This window comes from Dreissena polymorpha, chromosome 1 (genome assembly GCF_020536995.1).
Source record: "Dreissena polymorpha isolate Duluth1 chromosome 1, UMN_Dpol_1.0, whole genome shotgun sequence".
Lineage (NCBI taxonomy): Eukaryota > Metazoa > Mollusca > Bivalvia > Myida > Dreissenidae > Dreissena > Dreissena polymorpha.
Window position 1 is genome coordinate 51492923 of NC_068355.1, and position 21237 is coordinate 51514159.

The 21237-nt window shown below is 37.0% G+C and overlaps 1 protein-coding gene across 1 annotated transcript in view; it reads right to left on the minus strand.

The window, feature by feature from the left end:
• LOC127880583 (dynein axonemal heavy chain 3-like) overlaps window positions 1-21237 on the minus strand; it is a 185847-nt gene that overhangs the window by 124387 nt on the left and 40223 nt on the right. Inside the window, exons 11-27 of the mRNA XM_052427898.1 lie at window positions 19917-20115; window positions 18129-18335; window positions 16784-17037; window positions 16184-16388; window positions 14694-14897; window positions 13017-13147; window positions 11874-12069; window positions 10602-10796; window positions 9079-9396; window positions 8040-8141; window positions 7593-7691; window positions 6850-6989; window positions 3750-3840; window positions 2855-2922; window positions 2284-2512; window positions 1186-1338; window positions 694-832 (exon numbers count right to left, since the gene is read on the minus strand). Coding sequence (XP_052283858.1) covers window positions 694-832; window positions 1186-1338; window positions 2284-2512; window positions 2855-2922; window positions 3750-3840; window positions 6850-6989; window positions 7593-7691; window positions 8040-8141; window positions 9079-9396; window positions 10602-10796; window positions 11874-12069; window positions 13017-13147; window positions 14694-14897; window positions 16184-16388; window positions 16784-17037; window positions 18129-18335; window positions 19917-20115 — 2930 coding nt within the window. The remainder of the gene's footprint in view (window positions 1-693; window positions 833-1185; window positions 1339-2283; window positions 2513-2854; window positions 2923-3749; window positions 3841-6849; window positions 6990-7592; window positions 7692-8039; window positions 8142-9078; window positions 9397-10601; window positions 10797-11873; window positions 12070-13016; window positions 13148-14693; window positions 14898-16183; window positions 16389-16783; window positions 17038-18128; window positions 18336-19916; window positions 20116-21237) is intronic.

The following is a 21237-nucleotide window of genomic DNA, read 5'->3' on the forward strand; positions in this document are numbered from 1 at the left end:
AACATAGAATTATCCCTTCAATGGTTTGTGTTTGTTACTTACAAAAAATTCCATACAACAAGGTCAAAAACATATTTTTAAAATTCAAAATCTTGCGGACACGATGCTTCCAATAGCAAATAATATAATGCATTACTTTAAAAAGCAGTGATTCATTCATTAAGCATGCAGCAAACAAATTTGAAATAAGCTTGATACCAATATAAGGTATCTATGTTTAAATTGTATGCAAATATCTTAAAATAATAATTGAGTAATAAGCTTTCTTAAATTGTTTGCATACAAAATGAAACAATCGAGATGCTGCAGGCATTTTTGCCCACAATCTCATTATGTTTAAAATATCTTATTTTCAATTCCTTATATGCTGGACAAAATTATGCCCCTGACAGGACTAATGGATTTAAATCGTATAGCTGACCATTGTGACCATTACCTTGGACAAAGATCTGGTTAAAATCATATCATCAATTTAAATGTTTTGCCATATTACTTGAAAATCCTACAGTGTTGGACAAATTATTTTCACTATAAAAATTGTTTTTGTAAAAATAAAAATACATGCGTAAGACCACAAAAAAAGAGTAAAAATGCCCTTAGCCATTGATGGTAGGGGCATACAATATTTAAAGTACAACTTTAAATGATTTTTTTAAATAAAATTAGGGTATTGAAGGAAGGACCAGTTCATACCGTGAACATCAAGCACGATAAGAGCACCCAAGGTGATACGCGCCATCTTAGACAAGGATCCCCTCACCATGGTAACAATCTCGTCAATTTGTTTGTTGCTTTTCTGGAGGTAGGGACCAAGGAAGTGGCCCTTGATGGCCTGTAAAAGGGAACAGTATCCTTTAATTCTGCAGTCAACCCTGAATAAGACATCTCGGAGAAGAGTTATTGAAAACTGTCATCAGAAAATACACAGTATAATTTAGTAGACATAATTACCCATTTCAGAATAAACCATTATTCTATCTTTGCCTACACATTCAGTTATCAACATATACTGCTATATACTGTAAATTGAAAATAAAACAGGAGTAAATCAACACAAGTATATGGACTGAATCCTGTGCGCAAATCTTGTTCTGACTAGGTATAAGTGTATGTGCAGATAGCAATAAATTTACTTGACTACAACTCTTATAGGAATAAATTGACTTGACTACAACTCAGTGTAACCTGTGTGACTTCGGCAGTCCAATGTATCTGTGAGGCAGCCAGCACGACCTGGCCAGGCCACTGCAGCACCCACTCTCTGCGGGAAGTCTTCCCGTACCCGTCTGTTGCCTTGAGACTGACCTCCTTCAGACTTAGCTTCATCTTCTCCTCCACCTGAATAGGGGAAATCATAAATACAGCATCACTCTGGGAAAATGGGGCTTAATGCATGTGCGTAAAGTGTTGCCCCAGATTAGCCTGTACAGTGTGCACAGGCTTATCTGGAACAACACTACAGTCTGCGCAGGCTTATCTGGAACAACACTACAGTCTGCGCAGGCTTATCTGGAACAACACTACAGTCTGCGCAGGCTTATCTGGAACAACACTACAGTCTGCGCAGGCTTATCTGGAACAACACTACAGTCTGCGCAGGCTTATCTGGAACAACACGTTCCACTTAATATGAATTTTCGCTAAGAAGATACTTCCTTCAAACGAAAAGTACCATAACAACGGAAAACACTGTCCCTGATTAGCTGGTGCAGACTGCACAGGCTTATCTCGGAAGACACTGTCCCTGATTAGCTGGTGCAGACTGCACAGGCTTATCTCGGAAGACACTTAAGACACATGTATTAAACCCGGTTTTCACAGAGAGAGACTTATATGTAATTGCATCGCATGTTAACAATATGTTTTGCTAAAAGTGTTTCTAAATAATAACAATATCAGATTACATGCACATTATTTTGTGATAAATTAAATTTCTGAACAAACTTTTTCATTAATTTATATGACTAATCAACACATATTGTTTTTATTATTTTGATATCTATCTTACATTGTCATACAAACTCATTATTCCAAAGAAGAAAAACTGCTATTTAATAAATAAATATCTAATCAATTATTTTCCTGTACCCATTCCTAACAATGTAAGAATTACATTAACGAGATTGTTGAATTTGATAGTGTTTTGTGTTTGTTAGGTTTTGTTTTTGCTTATTATCAAGGTTTTCGGAGAATGTCTGAAGTGTTACTGCAGTCAACTTTGACTGTAATATCTTTGCCAGCCACAACAGGTAATTTTAGATTTTTTTTGTTTTTTATGATCACCTTAGAGAGCCATATCTCCACTAGTCCCTTCGCGTCTGCCGGTATAATGGTCTCAGAGAGCGTTACAACCTCTTTCTCTGCTGACTCCATGGCTGTGATGACCTTGTCAGGCGTGAAACTGAGCTGAGAGATGCCCTCAAAACATTTCTTCAAGTGGGGCTGCACCCGCAATGGGTCCTTGGTTTCAGACAGGATTTCCAAGAGTTCATCATTGGATAAGAAGAAAAACCTGCATAGAACAGGATAAAACTCTGATAGATACAAAGATATATAACTTATTATCAAAACAAAAAAAAAACTACAATGACATATTCATCTCAATTAAGTAGAATATATCATTCAAATTTGAGTCAATACATAATTTATTCTGTCTGGCAACACAACAATAAATATTATGAAATTTAAAAATTCTTTATTTGACAGAAAAAAATGCTTAAAAGCACAAATTTCCCATCATCAATTAACTTAAGCAGTTATAAATATAAACTCAGAATAATTATTATATTCTAACATAAGTAAAAAAATCAAAATAACACTCCTGTTTAACCCAATTAGAATGAAAAAAATTTACCTTGGGAAAAACAATCTCTTCTTTTCCAAGTACAGGTTCAAACCTCGTTGGATATCTTCTAGCATGGACTGAAAAACAAATATTGTGTCATTATATTGAATTGTGCATGCATAAGTCTCTATGGGACATTTTTACCCAAGCAACAAAAGGAAGAAGGGTTTTCACTAAGTTGCAGTTCAAATGTGAGTAGGTAAAAACCAGCCACCCTGTTAGCACACTTGGTAGAGCACCATGCAAGTGTTGTGGGTTTAAACCTCACTCAAGGTACAGCTTCCCTCTACTTAGCTTGTAGATTGTCATTCTACTATAGTGTCCTGGAAGTAGTTGGTTCCAAAATAGGCTGCACACTTTCCCTCTATGGTTTACTTAACAGTTTAAACAAAAGATTTTTTACGCACATCTCTAATACCCCAACCCCAATAGGTCAAGTTCAAGGGCAAATAACTCTGGAATGTGTGGATCAGTGCGATGAAATTAAAGTCTTACGCATCTAAACTTTATGGTGATGACCTTATTAATTTCCATTCAATTGCTTGATACATTTGGATATAGTTCCCTCCACATGCTGAAGAAATTCTACACTGATAAACAGGAGAAAAAACGATCAGACTTCAAAATACGCCCCACTTCAACTAACATATACTTCCCACTCAGAAAGCACTTTGAAAAACTTGAAGTACCTTAAAAAAATATAATAAAATTTTAGACCTTTCTTAATAGATTCAAGTTGTACAGGCTTGATTTCAAACTATACGTTACTGATAAGCAGCAGAGAGCATAAAACCTGAACAGCCTGTGATGCTGTTCTGGTTTTATGCTGTTTGCATAAATTATAGACATTTTACTTTGCTTCTGAGTGGGAAAGAAATATCTGTCCAAGTGTTGCTAGGGTTACCTCAGAATATTTGAGTTTCTCCAGCATGCTGTCCTGGGACACAACCACCAGGGCCTCTGTGTTCAACACCGCATTCTCCATAATGGTCTTCCTGAGCAAACAAAAACAAAAAGAGACGTGTTGGTTGTTTGAGAGAAACATGTTGGTTGTTTGAGAGAGACATGTTGGTTGTTTGAGAGAGACATGTTGGTTGCTTGAGAGAGACATGTTGGTTGCTTGAGAGAGACATGTTGGTTGTTTGAGAGAGACATGTTGGTTGTTTGAGAGAGATGTGTTGATTATTTGAGAGAGACATGTTGGTTGTTTAAGAGAGACATGTTGTTTGTTTGAGAGAGACGTGTTGGTTGTTTGAGAGAGACATTTTGGTTGTTTGACCGTATTAACATAGTGAGGCATGTTGGTTGTTTGACTGTATAACAACAGAAAGAGACGTGTTGGTTGTTTGAGAGACATGTTGGTTGTTTGAGAGAGATGTGTCGGTTGTTTGAGAGAGACATGCTGGTTGTTTGAGAGAGACGTGTTGGTTGTTTGAAAGACACATGTTGGTTGTTTGACTGTATAATAATAATCTGTTTATCAAAATTGGTAGTAACAACACATTTTGTCATGAGTACGCTGTATAAATATTTTTTTACGAGAACATTTTTTTTTTTTTCAAATACTTGCAAATATTGTTTTAAATTTCCAAATATACAGAATAACCATAAGTAATTCATCAAAATATCAGAATGTCAAAGTTGTTAATAGCCTTACCTACCATAGAAGTTTGTCACAAAAAGTTAGTAATACCCCCACACTGCTATGTCAGCTATGGTAAAGGTCATATAACTTAGGAATGTGTGGGTCACTTAAGAAGAAAAGTGTCTTGCTCATCAAAACTTTAGAGTGATGACATGTTTATGCTTGAGATATGTAATGCATTTGAAACAAGGTCATGTACAACAAGAGATGTGTTTGTCAGAAACACAATGCCCCCTATTGCGCCGCTTTTTAATAAAATTTCAATATATCATTTGGCAGGTTTAGAAATTATCTCCCTTTTAAAGCTTATTTCTCCCATTGGATTGTATTTTTTACTTTTGACCTTGAAGGATGACCTTGACCTTGACCTTTCACCACTCAAAATGTGCAGCTCCATGAGATACACATGCATGCCAAATATCAAGTTGCTATCTTCAATATTGCAAAAGTTATTGCCAATGTTAAAGTTTTCGGACGGACTGACGGACAGACGGATGGACATACAGTTCAAATGCTATATGCCACCCTACTGGGGGGCATAAACAAGAGCTGTCAGAGGACAGCGCGCTCAACTATTCGAGTGCTTGACAGTATAACGTAAGCCATCATGGATAGGGGGGGGGGGGGGGGGGGTATAATGTGGGTGGGTGGTCATTTAAAACATGATATTTCAAAAATAAGGGAAAAAAAGAAAAATTGGGGGGGGGGGGGGATTCTGGGGTGGATCATGGGGGGCGGTTTGGGTGGAGTGCATTGTGGTATGTCAATGAAGTGTTGTTTTGACCATGTATGAATCGAATGTGATCATAAATAAAGAAGTTATGGCAATTTAAGCAAAATGTTCAATTATCTAAGTATAAAAGGGACCATAATTCTGTCGAAATGCTTGATACAGTTGTCTGCTCTTGTTTATAGATTGGGATCATGTTGGTTAAAAAGTATGCAAAATATGAAAGCAATATGTCAAAGGAAATAGAAAATATTTGAGGTGGTACGCAAACTTTAACAAGGTTTATCAATAATATGCATATTCTATGTATAAAAGGGGCAAAAATTCTGTCAAAATGCTTGATACAGTTGTCTGCTCTTTTTATAAATTGGGGTCATGTTGGTAAAGAAGTATGCAAAATATGAAAGCAATATGTCAAAGGACAGGAAATATTTGGGGTAGTACGCAAACTTTAACATTTGCACGCTAACGGGAACGCTTACGCCAGGGTGAGTAGGATAGCTCCACTATATATATTTTATATATAATAGTCGAGCTTAAAATAAACCTAAACATTCTAAAAAATTGACCCCATGGGATGTCATATTTTCAGCTGGTTATCAAGCTTGATCCTTGTTATATGGAAACAAACATACCTGAAAATCTTGATGAAGATTTGGTCAAAATCAAAGTTAAAGAGAACTAAAAAAGCAAATTTAACTTGAAAAAAATATATAAACAAATGATAATAACTCTGAAGTACCTGGTGATATTTAGCTTGTTATCAAACTTTGTCTCCATATTACGTCAACAAACATTTGCAGAAAGTCTAGTGAAGATTCTCTAAAACTTATGAGTAATAGAGCGGGAATTGCAGATTTGACATTTTTCATGAAAACACAAAACAAAAACATTGAAAAGCTTAAAGCGAACTGGCTGGTTATCAAACTTGGTCTCCATTTCATGTTAAGGAACAATTTCAGAACGTTTGGGAAAGATTTTATGAAAAATATGAGTAATAGATTAGAAAGGCCTCTTTTGCATTCGACGTCTAAAAAACGGGTATTTAATCAGGAATGTCACATTTAATTTGGCTGGTTATCTAACTTGGTCTCCATTTTATGTCAACAAATTTAACCAGGAAGTTTGGTGAAGATTTGATGAAAGATAGAGAGCCGAAACAGCAATGTTCACATCTTTTGTAGCAACAAAGTGCAATAACTTGTGTCTGGTACCAAGTGGCTGGTTATCAAACTTGGCCCACATATTTTATGTCAAAAACATTTGTACAAAATTTGGTGAAAATTTGTACGAGTAAGAAAGCTTCAACACAATCAATAAGCTATCCACCTATATGCCGAGGGTGTTGCAATAATACATCCCATTATATCCTTTATTTAGACTGATCGACTGCCGGGCTAACCCAACAAACCAACCAACAATGTGACACGAATATACCCCTCTTAAACTTTGTTTGCAAGATATAAGGATGGGCCACATATTGCAAACAACATGAAAACTTTATTTCACTTTGATGTGCAAGTAATCAGGAATTCTTAATTGATGTTGGTTATATTATTTAATATTTTTTTATAATTTATTATTTCATGATGAAAGACTTTTGTTCTTTATTTATGAAGAGCTATGTACCAGTGTCCATCAACCTCCACAAACATCTGTCCCTCTACGGGGATCTGACTACGGATGTCCTCAGACCCAAATATGGGCTCCAGGTAGAGCCATGCTGCCTGCACCTTCAACCAGGAGTCCAAGGTAGCCTTCATACGGTGCTGGAATACAAATGGGCTGTGCTCTAATAAAAGGGGGTTTAATAGATGTGCGTAAAGTGTTATCCCAGATTTGCCTGTGCAGTTTTCCCCTGCATATCTAGGACGACACTCTCAGCATTAACCGGATTTTTGCTATAAGATGAGAATTTCTATTAATCAAAATGATCATAAAAGCGAAAAGTTTCATCCTCGTTAAGCCTGTTTTCATAGAGGGCAACTCAAATAGACTATATCTTAAGTACCGGTACCTGAAAATGAACTGCTGAAACAGTGTATACATGTTGACACATATAACTCTCCTTAAAATCCAAAATGTTACAAGTCATTCTATTAAACACAAAAATTAGTTATGAATAGCATCTGAAAGTGATCCGAGACAAACACAATAAAGGAAAACACATTTTTAGATAAAAAAAAACACAAAAACATACAGTACACAGTTATTAATGGTTTTATATCTGTATTTAATAACATGTATTAAAATGAAAGAATAAAAGATTAATAAAACAAGATGCTTGTCTTAGTTAACATGATTTCATAAAAAAATCTGATAACATGGTCTTGTTTAATCACACTTTGGAAGTGAATATTTCAATTTGTTACCAAAAGTGAATCCCATTGGTTAATCTCTTCTTCAAATGGGCCAATGAATGGAGAGCCTTTCATCGTCATGGTTTTCACAATGTGGTCATCCAGCAAAACCTGGTTAAAGCAAATTCATTAGAAGTGCATTATTGCACATCAGATACTGACAATATGTACAAATATACACTATGACACATCAGACTTTTAGTTGTCTAGATTTGTTCATATGAAAACTAGCGAGAAGACCTTGACACAAACAGATACTGTCCAATCTTTTATATTTGTTGGAATGACATTTTGTGGTTAAAAAAATGAAGAAATTAAGTAAGTGTTTGTCTGATTTTTGTTTATCAGTCAGACCACAAAAATTAATGTCCCACAAATAATGTTGATTTTACGGTATGCAAATAAGTCTAGCTTTGCACCCTGACAATAAGTTCAAATATTACAGGTGAGCTAGCACACCTGCACATCATCTGGAGCAGCAAGGATGCTGATCTTGGTGTCCTTGTATGGGACAAACGTGAAGAACATGTTCTTCCAGTCCTGCTTCATCTTCCGCATGGCCTGCAAGACATACAAGTGGTGAATTACCAGGTCTGCAAGATAAATACTGGTGGTGAATTACAGATGGTGACTTATCAGATACATACAGGTGGTGAATTATCAGATAAATACAGGTGGTGAATTACAGGTAGTGAATTATCATATAATACAGGTGGTGAATAACAGGTGGTGAATAACCAGATAAATACAGGTGGTAAATAACCAGATAAATATATGTGGTGAATTACAAGATAAATACAGGTGGTGAATTACAAGATAAATACAGGTGGTGAATGACATATGGTGAATTTCAAGATAAATACAGGTGGTAAATTTCAGGTAAGGAATTAACAGATCAATACAGGTTGTGAATTACGACATAAATACTGGTGGTGCATTAGTGGATAAATGCAGGTGGTCAATTTCAGGTTGTGAATTACAGGTTGTGAATTACCATTTAAATACAAGTGATGAATGACATGATTCTTTAAAGCTTATTTTGTCTATTCATATTTATAATTGCAAGGAAAGTATCTGAAACTACTGACATTCGAAGTGGCTTTTATGTATATATAGGTCATAATAGGATAATAACGATGTACAAATTGCTTTATAATAATAAAGTGTTATCTCTGTTATACTCACACGCACCTAATTGATGCTAAATAATCGTAATTTCTAAAAAAATGTTGTGGAGACTCAAGGTCAATTGAATGGTAATAGCAAACAATAGATAGAGTTTTTCTCCAAAAAAATCCCATACATTAATTACAATCTCACATTTTAGAGTTTTTTATCCTCTAAATGTCTAAATAAATGGAAATAAGAATAACATAAAAACATAACAAATATGGTATATTTTCCTTTTCAATTTTGCAAGATTTACTAAAAACTCCAAATATCTATCCCACCCACATCATGAAAAAAACATTTCATTCAAATCAAAACTGCAACTCACATTTTCCAGAGCAAACTCCTTGCTAGCCTGCGAGCTGATCATCTGCAGCTTGTCCAGGTATTTCTCCAGGCCCAGGTGCAGCACCTCCTCCAGGGGGGTCTCCTCCGTGGGCGTGATGTTGAACCCCACCTTCTCCGACATCATGGCCCAGTGGCGCTCCTTGATGCCTGGGTTGCAGAGCGCGTTGATGAGTGGCAGGTTGATCTGGAAGCGCTGCAGCTTGGATTTGATCGTGGTCGCAGCACGCATTGGGCCCCTGTGGTCTTGCTGGGCGAAGTTCTTGATGAGCTTGTACACTGTCTTCCACAGCTGCTGAATCTGTGAGACAGAAATATGACCAAAAAATTTTTTTTTTTTCAGTTTAAACCTATTTATTTAAGCTCAATTGCATTAAAAGCCTTAGACTGAATGGAGGCTGATTGAGAGGCTCTCGAGTCAGTTTCCTGGTTGAAAAAGTACTTGGTGTCTTTAGGAAAGATCTAATGAATGCTCCCACAGTGGGGATCAAACCTGTGACATAATGGTCCATGGGCGCACACCATCTCCACTATTCAATATCAAATGGTCCATGGGCGCACACCATCTCCACTATTCAATATCAAATGGTCCATGGGCGCACACCATCTCCACTAGGCAATGGCAAATGGTCCATGGGCGCACACCATCTCCACTATGCAATGGCAAATGGTCCATGGGCGCACACCATCTGCACTACCCAATGGCAAATGGTCCATGGGCGCACACCATCTCCACTAGGCAATGGCAAATGGTCCATGGGCGCACACCATCTCCACTACCCAATGGCAAATGGTCCATGGGCGCACACCATCTCCACTACGCAATGGCAAATGGTCCATGGGCGCACACCATCTCCACTACGCAATGGCAAATGGTCCATGGGCGCACACCATCTCCACTACGCAATGGCAAATGGTCCATGGGCGCACACCATCTCCACTACGCAATGGCAAATGGTCCATGGGCGCACACCATCTCCACTACGCAAAGGCTTACTAACAATATTTTTTTCAATACAGGTAATAGCTCTTATACAAACCTAAAGGAATCAACATTTCTTTACAGTCGTTTCAAAGCTTTTTTTTCTTTAACTTGCACTAAATGTCATGTCAAATAAGGAATACAATGATTCCTGTTCACAAAATAGGGAAAAACTGAATGTCTTTTGACATTTCAAAGGTTCTATAGACATATATGTATTAAAATATAAAAATTATAAAAACACAGTAAACGATTTAAGGAATTTTTATTCTGCCATAATGCATATCAAAGTTGAACAAAATAATTCTACCAATCACAACCCAGATACTTAAATGTATAATTTCATGTTTGTACACTTACTGGGCTTAATGCATGAAAATAAAGTGTCATCCCAGATTAGCCTGTGCAATCAACACAGGCTAACCAGGAACGACACTTTCTGCTGTTATGGGAATGTTGACTCTAAACGGACATGCATTAAGCCCTGTTTACCCATAACAAGGCTCATATTTGTTTTAATTTACCTCTTCTTCCACAACTTCTGCATTCACATTGAGCAGCGGCCCTTTGGTCCACTTCTCATTCTGAGCGTGGAAGTGCACAGCAGTCGTCCACAACTTGTCATACGGCTCCTTCTGCACCATGAACTCCTGAATCTGCGGGTAGGAAGTCAGGTTTTCCACTGCAAGCATTTGCTCCTCTCTGTTGATGAGAACTTTCTAGAAAAGAAAAAATAACAGCTTTCAGATTTTTATATATCTAGAAATAACGGTGTTAGTTGTTTGTTTTTTTTCATCAAAATGTGCGCTTAATATACAATTGTTGATATTATAATATACTTCCTATTGCTATTGCATTACACACAAAACTATTGATAAAAGTAAATGAAAAAGAACAAGAGATTGCCAACCAATATTGTCCCTACTGGTGACACTCCACCATTGTTAGATTTTTTTTTAATTTGTTGCCGTAGCAACCAGAATTCTTGATGTAGGAACAAAATGAAATAACATGCATAATCCCCATGTTGCCATCTATCCATGTTTCAAGTTTCATGAAAAAATATGAAGAACTTTTAAAGTTATCGCAGGATCCAGAAAAGTGTGACAGACAGACAGACTGACTGACTGACAGACTGACTGATAATCTTTAACCTAATGTCTATGTTAAGAATCTTAAAAAAGGCATAAATATGTAAGACCATAATGGGATTGAATTCCCTTTTAACAACATTGCTATCAAATAAGAATTAAAGTAGTCATAACTAAATATCTTTGAAGCTATGTATGTCATCTACATCAGAAATCGTTGTTAATGAGCCAAAAATTGCCACTTTTGGATTGGAAGAAGTCAATCAGTGTCAAAATAATTGAATCTGTCACATGTTTTTTTTTGGTTGTTTTAATTACATTTTTATACATAACCTATACATTTTATTATGTTCCCTGTTGTTTTTTCATAATTTGAATATAATACAGAGAGCCTTCAGTAAGAAATCAATCATGGCTTGTGCAATTTATTCTATCACATGATGTGAGAAATAAATTAACTTTGCCCTAGGAAAATGGGGTTTAAAGCATGCAAGTAAAATATCATGCCAGTCTGCACCAGGGGGCGTCACTTTCTGCCTAAATGGACTAAGTAGAGACTTCCTTTAAATGAAAAATACCATGAAATCTGAAAGAGTTGTTCCTGATTAGACTAGCATGGGCTTATCTGGGGCGACCCTTGTTGCACATGTCTTAAACCTTGCTTTCTCAGAGCAATGCTTGAGTCCATTCTAAGAATTCTCTTACCTCCTCTTGGAAGGCCTCAATCTTGGCCTGTATGTCCTTCAGTTCGGCCATGTAGACCTCGGCCTCTGACATGCGGTCCTTGGAGGCAAACTCCTTCAGTCTCCTCGCAACATCGTCCAGGTCCTGCTGGAAGTTCCGCTGCCTCTCCAGCATCTTGTTGGTGTAAATCTCATGCTCCTTCTGCAGAGTCAACTCGCTGGAAAAGTGGGGGAAAAGCTGCTTTATACTAGAATGCCCATAAAATATATGTATATATACATGTATCATATTGAATTGGGATCTATTGAAAAGTCAGCTGAAATATATAGGGAAAAATACTTTGAGGCACGACATGGGCAAATTGGGCTCAATACTTTGCCTTGACTGCTCAAAGTTGTATTCATTTATGTTTGTTTTGGACATTTAGGCAGTTTTTGTTTTTGAAATTGGTCACTGCAGCGTATGATTGCTGTTATTCTGGATTGATTAATTGAGGCTTGTTGTCAAGAGCTTGCTGTCAAGAGCTTGTTGTCCAGAGCTTGTTGTCAAGAGCTTGTTGTCAAGAGCTTGTTGTCAAGAGCTTGTTGTCAAGAGCTTGTTGTCAGGAGCTTGTTGTCAGGAGCTTGTTGTCAAGAGCTTGTTGTCACGAGCTTGTTGTCAAGAGCTTGTTTTCAAGAGCTTGTTGTCAAGAGCTTGTTGTCAAGAGCTTGTTGTCAAGAGCTTGTTGTCAAGAGCTTGTTGTCCAGACACTTGGGCTGAATATCAGGACGTTCTCTAGTGTTTAGATCAACTCAGTAAATGTGATTTGAGTCTCCACTCAGTTGAGCTCTGAGAATTTTCTCTATTCTCAGTGTTGAGATTCTATGTAAAGCCAGAAGTTGAGTCAGACTCAACACAAAAAAATAACGTTTTTCAACACCAAATTTAGGATGATGGTCAACCTAATCTCAAAAATTGAAAGAAATTCAAAGTTGAGTCACAACAATGACTTAAGTGCGTTTGTGATGATAAGCATTTTGATTGATTCTTTTAAGAAGCGGTTCAATTTTTATTCATTTGTGTTTTTGGGTGCTGTCATATGGGTCACTTGGACATAAGTAAAGTACCCTTCACTTATTTTCAAATTCCTCTACAGAGACAAATGACCCATGTGCATATACTCACGTCCTGGTGATCATGGGTAAGATCCTTTCCGCCCAGGAGAATGTGTTGTTGTTGAGCAGGATGTCGTTAGGGGAAAGCTTGGCATAATGCATCAGGAACAGCAGGTTGCCCGCGGCAACTTCTTGCTTCTCCTAGTAACAACAATGAAATGAGCCTCGCTCTGTGAAAAGGGGGTTTAATACATGTGCATAAACTGTCATCCCAGATTAGCCTGTGTCAGTTACGACACTTTCCTCCTAAGCTAAATTTTTACTTATAAGAGGCTTTCTGATAACGGAAAAAAATCATAAAAAGCAAAAAGTGTCACAGATGCATCTAACTCCTTTTTCACAGAGCGCCGTCCAATTAAGGATTGAATAATACTAGGGCATTAGGATACCAGTATTGTTTTGTGAAAGTGCAAAACTAAATAGGAAATTACTGTTTTACAAATACCAGTTTACTGTGAAAGGCAGATATTTAAATATGAAGTCCAGAAAACTCCTTTTTAAATGGTCATTATTTTTCTCTCCTTATAAATATTACACAAATGTTTCCTCTTCTTTCAAAGTAATCATGACAAAAATGGCCATATTGGTAAATAGTTGATGAAAAGTGTTAGAAACATGAGCAAAATCTGTTGAAAGCTCATTCTAGAGCAAGTTTATCATATCAGGCTAAGATATTATAACCTCAAATATTTCCATTAATATTGGAGAAGATCTAATGAAATCTGATGAACCTAGCCTATTGAAACAGCTAAAAGGACAACATTCAGATATGTCAAGGGCCATAACTCAACAATTTCTGGGCACCTTTGGCTTGTTGAAATTTGCCGTTAAAAGCCAACTTTAAATAGTTCAATTGCAATTGTCAACAAATAACTCAACGATCCCTAAGATGATTTGGCTTATTATCCATATGTACCTTTCAATAATGCACACACACTTTTTTTAACAAAGCTGAAAAAGGCATCAATGCTGATGAAATGCATGTAAGATGTTGATGTCTACCAAAATGAAACAAGACTATTGCCAAGCAATAAAGTCCCCTACCGGCTCCACCATTGTCAGAAATTCCACCATTGTCAGAATGTTTGTTGTTGCCATAGCAACCAGAATTAATGACGTAGGAACAAAATGAAATGACGTGCATAATGTCCATATTGCCATCTATCCATGTTTCAAGTTTCATGAAAAAAAATTAAGAACTTTTTAAGTTATCGCAGAATCCAGAAAACCACCATTTTCAGCAGTAATTCTAGTCTATTTGTTGCCATAGCAACCAGAATTTTTGATGTAGGAACAAAATGAAATGAAGTGCATAATGCCCATATTGCCATCTATCCATGCTTCAAGTTTCATAAAAAAATATGAAGAACTTTTTAAGTTATCGCAGGATACAGAAAAGTGTGACTTACTGACTGACTGACAGACTGACAGACAGAGCGCAAACCATAAGTCCCGTCTGGTGAAAATGGTAGGGGACAAAAATGAGTGAAGTCAATCACCCCATCATTATAATTACAGCATTATGTTGCTAATGTAATGAAATTGTGGAAGCAACAGTTTTAAACAACAATTTTGCATGATTCCAACACAAAATAAACAGTCCAAACTTCTTCATTCAAACTTACCACAAGCAGATTTATCTGAAAAAAAAGCACAAAATTATCACACAAAAACAAATGTTCCCGACCTTCAGATGTAGCAGCTCCCCCGCTCTCAGACCCTCGACATATTTCATCTGAGCAACCAGCTCATCAGTCTTCTCTGCATGACGCATAATGCTCTTGACAATCTTGTCATACTGCTTGCAAATGCTGCGGTTAAACCCCTCACTCACAGTCACAATGTTGTCAACCATTCGCTTTATGAGGTGCAGTGCGCGGTCTATCATCCACTGGAAGATACATACATGTTGTTCTTGGTCAGTCCTGCGTAATTTTTTATGCATCGCGTCTTTTTGCAATCATTTTAAAATTGGAACAAAAAATTATTCTGATCACGATCAATTATTCAGAAGACTCCTTTAGACAGGACACTACATGATTAAAATGGAAACTACCATTGGCGAGTGTAATGTTTCTGGTAAAATCAACTTGTCATTATTTTTGTATTAACTACAAAGGAAAAAAGGTATCAACGACTTAACTAGTCTGTAATTAGATCTATTCTTGCAAAATTTTATGTTGCAGGAAAATCCAACCTCTACCAAGCAAAAAGCCACCATCAAAACAACCTTTATCCGCTAAGAGACCAGGAGTTCACGGACTCCATAACCAATGTGACAGCATTCATTAGATCTCCACAAAAGACAACAAGTACTGGTACTACCCAGGAAAAGACAAAAAGAACTGGTACTACCCAGGAAAAGACAACAAGAACTGGTACTACCCAGGAAAAGACAACAAGTACTGGTACTACCCAGGAAAAGACAACAAGTACTGGCACTACCCAGGAAAAGACAACAAGTACTGGTACTACCCAGGAAAAGACAACAAGTACTGGCACTACCCAGGAAAAGACAACAAGTACTGGTACTACCCAGGAAAAGACAAGTACTGGTACTACCCAGGAAAAGAGCATTTCAATAAGCCTAAGGCTACAATTGATCTACAATAAATAGGTTTAAACATAACTAAATTAAAACCAACTGTTCTTCATTCTTTTATTCACAACCAAGAAAAAAAAGTAACACCAAAGCCACCAATCTGTGATCAGAACAGATCTTACCAAGTGTAACATTGAGGGCAAACAAATCGTCTACCAAGAAGAAGCGTTTACTATATAGATTTCAAAAGTACACAATCTTAACTCTCTATGCTTATTTGGCAATCCTATGAAGTACAATAAAACATTTGGATTTAAATTCTGGGCAAGTCAACTCTACCTGATTGAAATGCGAGCAGTCGAGGAGGAAACTCTACCTGATTGAAATGTGAGCAGTCGAGGAGGAAACTCTACCTGATTGAAATGCGAGCAGTTGAGGAGGAAACTCTACCTGATTGAAATGTGAGCAGTCGAGGAGGAAATTCTACCTGATTGAAATGTGAGCAGTCGAGGAGGAAACTCTACCTGATTGAAATGTTAGCAGTCGAGGAGGAAACTCTACCTGATTGAAATGCGAGCAGTCAAGGAGGAAACTCTACCTGATTGAAATGCGAGCAGTCGAGGAGGAAACTCTACCTGATTGAAATGTGAGCAGTCGAGGAGGAAGAGGTGCATGGGCACTAAGACAGGGAAAGATCGGATGTCACTCTCCATTGTCCGTAACTTCTCTATCTCCTGTGTGTACTCCCGCAGCGTGCGATCCCGACTGAGGAACTTGTCCACCTTCCTGTCAGCCTCCACCGACAGCAGGTGCTTGTACGGCTCGTAGATAGATCTGTACCTGAAGACAGAGTGATTTAAACAAGGATTAATAAAAGTACATATCTTCCAAGATTAGCCTGTGTAGTCAGCAGAAATCTGGTAAAATAGCTCCTCAAAATATACTGACCGAAAAATTACATTCATTAATTATGGACAAAAACCCATATGTCCGAAAAATAATTATGTTGGCTAAAAAAAGGGGGTGTTTGAAAATTTAGAGTGTCCGAAAACTAAGAGCAATTATGTCAAATTTGTCGGCTACACAGGCTGGTCTGGAGCATTGCTGGCCACATGTAGCATAAGACCCATTTTCAGATGAGGCTGGTCGTCTATCAGTTGAAAACACCATACAGAGCTAATTCAGAGTAAATTGGCTGACAAAATATGATTTATAAAAACAAAACTTCCACGTACTTGGAAGGCCCGTGATGGTTGTTGTAGATGACAGTTTTGATCCGCTCCTTGGCGTTAACCACGACCTCCTCCTCCACATGAACTGTGCGTATGAACGTGATGTCCAGGTTTTCAACAGCTTCAAACAGCAGGTGCTCAATCCTTGGAAGCTGCGAGACACTGATCACCATGAAATCAATGATTGCGTTGAAGAACTCGCAGAGTTCTGGGAACAGCGGTGAGAAGATCACTTGCGCATTTTCCATGTCCTCTTTCTGAAAAAGGTATTTAAAGAATTCGTACTCAATGCTTGTGTGGTTCTCATAGCTACTAAAGCGCTTTATACATGAAATAACAAGACTATTGTCAAGCAATATAAGTCCCCTACCGGCTCCACCATTGTCAGAAATTAAACCATTTTCAGATTGTTTATTATATATATTTGTTGCCATAGCAACCAGAATTTTTGACGAAGGAACACAATGAAATGACGTGCATAATGTCCATATTGCCATCTATCCATATTTCAAGTTTCATTAAAAAATATTAAGAACTTATCGCAGGCTCCAGAAACCACCATTTCAGCAGTATTTCTAGTCTATTTGTTGCCATAGCAACCAGAATTTTCGACAAAGGAACGAAATGAAATGACATGCATAATGTCCATATTGACATCTATCCATGTTCCAAGTTTCATGAAAAAATATTAAGAACTTTTTAAAGTTATCGCAGGATCCAGAAAAGTGTGACAGACAGACAGACAGACAGACAGACAGACAGACAGACAGACAGACAGACAGACAGACAGACAGACAGACAGACAGACAGACAGACAGACAGATAGGCAGACTGACAGACTGACGGAGCGCAAACCATAAGTCCCCTCTGGTGAAACCGGTGACTGATCAATATGCAATATACATCAAAACAACTCAAGAATGCTATAAATAGAAATATAGTGTTGTTTTTTTTACTTTTTAATAAATCCAAATAGATTTTAATACTGACTCCAATAAATTCCTCTCCAACTTTACATGTATATGTAGGGGTAAATTTGTTTGTGGGGTTTACAAAACATTGTTTGAAGGGCTATATGAGTTGCTGGTGAAGTAAATGAACCCTTTCAAGCTCAGCAGCAAAGTAAAATGGCTATATGCAATCAGCTTAAAACCTGAACAGCCTGAGAGTAATTCGCAGTCTGTTCAGGTTTGATGCTGTTTGCCACTCATTAGTATCAGTATCAGGGTTTTAAATGAAGCTGTAAAAAGCTGGAATCTATTTAAAAAGGTCTTAAATTTAATTGTATTTTCTAAAGACGTAAACACGTGCAATTCTGTCTCTGAGCAGGATATGATAAATGACGTACCATGAATATTCTGACGGGATGAATCTTCTGAGGTAAGGCGAGCCCTGAGTAGATATCGTACTCCCCATCATACTGGTTCCCCCCGGTATACTCCTCTATAAGATCCACAAGGTCGGATATTGAGTTGATTACAGCGCTACGCAGCAGGTTAGACATCAGTGTGGCAACGCTGTTGAAAAAGTGGTCCATTTTCTCTTGACGCAAGACCTGGCCAGAATAAAAAGTAAAATATTATGAAATATTAACAACAGAATGCAGAGGCAAACGACCATGTGAACATACTTTTTTGTCATATGTATCAAATGATAAATGTTTAATATTACCTTGAATTAACAGCTGTCAGTATTATGCTTAGGCAAATTATTTCAAATTTGTTAACTAAATCATATTTTTGTTAAAAACAACCAAAACAAGAGCTGTCTCCATCGGAAGACATATGCCCCCGATACGCTTTTTCGAAACTTAAACGCAGATTTCGAAACCTAAACACAGACCCTGCTGGACTTTACACATCTTAAAGATATAAATAGGAATAGAAATATTCACTGCTGTTCCGTTATATCATGGTTCACAGGATCCACGGATCCTGATCACTATATATCCTGGTTGCAATATAACTGGGCAGGTCATTCATGCAAAAATGTGTATTAATTAGTATAGTTTCATAATCGACAACAGATTATTTACCTACCTTGTTTGATAATGTCTTATATCAATTTAATATACATAGGTATAACAAAGAATTATTCCAATGTAGATTTTAAGTATTTGCGTATTGTTTAATTTGTAATCCGAAAAGAACTGCCAGGTTTTATTGTCCAGATAAAGTTAGCAAACTCTAGTCACAAATATAAACATTTCCCTATTTGTTTCTTGTAAATCCTTTGTACTGATTAAAAGCATGCAAAAATTAGACTTCATGTACAACATCATGTCATTCCTCCTCTGGGAGAGAGCAGTCTTTAATAATTGATTGCTGAATAAAAACTTTGTGTAAAGCAGAAAACTTCAAGATCTTTACTTTTGGTCTAAACATTGTAGTGCCTTTAAAAAAAAATGCAAAAACTACTAGTTGTTTACCCTGTATCTACAGGGTTATATTTGTTGAGATAGGTCAGTATTGATCTTTTACATTTACGGTTATTGTATACACCTTCAAGTTGGGTCTAAATTTATACGATGAACTGAACCCTGATTGGCTGATATGATTAGCAAGAATCATGTAAGTTAGAAGCAAATTCAATACAGTATGTTGTCAAAGGTGACATGCGCCATATTATATATTGGTCAAGTGAAGTTATTGTTTGTCGCACTTAACACACGTGATTGAGAAGTTACAGGAAGGCACTAAAATTCTGGACAAAATTTGATTTAGTTATGAATTTTGGATTATAAGGAAGTAATCAAGCAGTTTCACTGTTAGAATTTACCTCTGAAATGCGTAATTGATTATCTGTTGGTTTATTTTTTAATTTTCTACCAGATTTTTTCATCCCCATTAAGGTGATTGATATACAATTTTTCTATCGCCAGGGCCCATATTTAATTGCATTGAAGATCAGCGATGAGTTATATTTGCAGACTAAAGTGTTGTCCCAGATGAGCCTGTGCAGTCCAAACAGACTTACCAGGAAAGACGCTCTCCGCTTTTAAGGTATTTTCGATTGAAGGGAAGTCTCTTCTTAGCTAAAAGCTAGTGCAAGTGAAAGTGTCGTACCTGACTAGCCTGAGCGGACTGCACAGGCTAATCTAGGACGACAGTTAACCCACAAAAGTCACTACACCCACCTCGTCATCTTGCGGCATCCACTGCTCCACCTCCTCCCTTCTCAAGTCCACAATCCCACAGCACTCTGGGAGCCAATCATTTTCCAGATGAGACACGCCCACCTTAGTGGACCTCTGCACATGTTGCAGGAAGGTCTCCATGGTGACAGGCATCACAGCATGCAAGCCCGGTATGTCTATCAGCCTAAATGTTCCATACCTGCAGGCAAAAATGAAAAAGAAAATGGAGATTTTAGAACAAAATCAATTATCCTTTTTTAGTCTATCAGTATTTCAAATGTTCAAAGAGCACTTGGTTCCTAATTACACATGTTATCGCCATAAACCCCAAATGAGGTTATAGATAAACTACCGATAGTGGATAACATGACGTGCTTATATAATATGGCATTTTTTTTTTAAGTTTGAATAAAATGATAAATATTTCATTATTTACAGGAAATTATTTAATATAATTATACAAATACTGTCATGATATCCTTCTTGAAATCTTAAATAGAATGTTTTATCTTGGTGCATACCAAATCTGTTATAATGTTAGCATGTCAGGGGAATGGTGTAAAAATATTAAAATGTACCTTATTTCAAGTGGTTTAAAAGAAAAAAAAACTACTTGTATATTTGGTAAATAAGCAAACATGTCCAAAGTTGTTATCCAAAATAAATCCAAAATTTGTATATGTAGGACTTAAGGGAGAAACAAGTTTTGACATGTAAATGTTTTAACTCCCTTGATTCACAGTTTAACCCCTTGGAATAAGCACTTTTTACTACAAGAGGGCCTGAAAGGCCCAATGTTGCTCACCTGAGATAACAAGATATTATAAGAACAAATCTTCTGACCAAGTTTGATGAAGATCGGAAAAATGTGGCCTCTAGAGTGTTAACAAGGTTTTACTATAGCTATACAGTCAATCTTGTGAATGCGACTACTTGTATTAAGCGACCTTTGTCTTATGCGACCATTTTGAAATCCCACGGAGCTTTTTCGCTATATAATGATATTGTATTAAGCGACTTTTGTCTTACGCGACCAGCGACCGCTGATTTTGGTGTATTTTGATGTCCGCATTGAATTAAGCGACCACTAGGAGGTAAAAGTGGTTAATCTATTGATCTTTCAGGGACAAATCCGTGTTAATTGTTTATCTAAGCCGATAAGATGAACTATTACACCTCTGCTTTGTTTTCACACCAACCATTATGTTTATGCTTTGTCTCGTTGACCGGTTCTGACCGGTATTGTTGTAGACTGCGTATCAATTTATTGAGTTGAATAATAGAGGAACGTATTACGCACAGTCTACAGCTTAAATAGTTT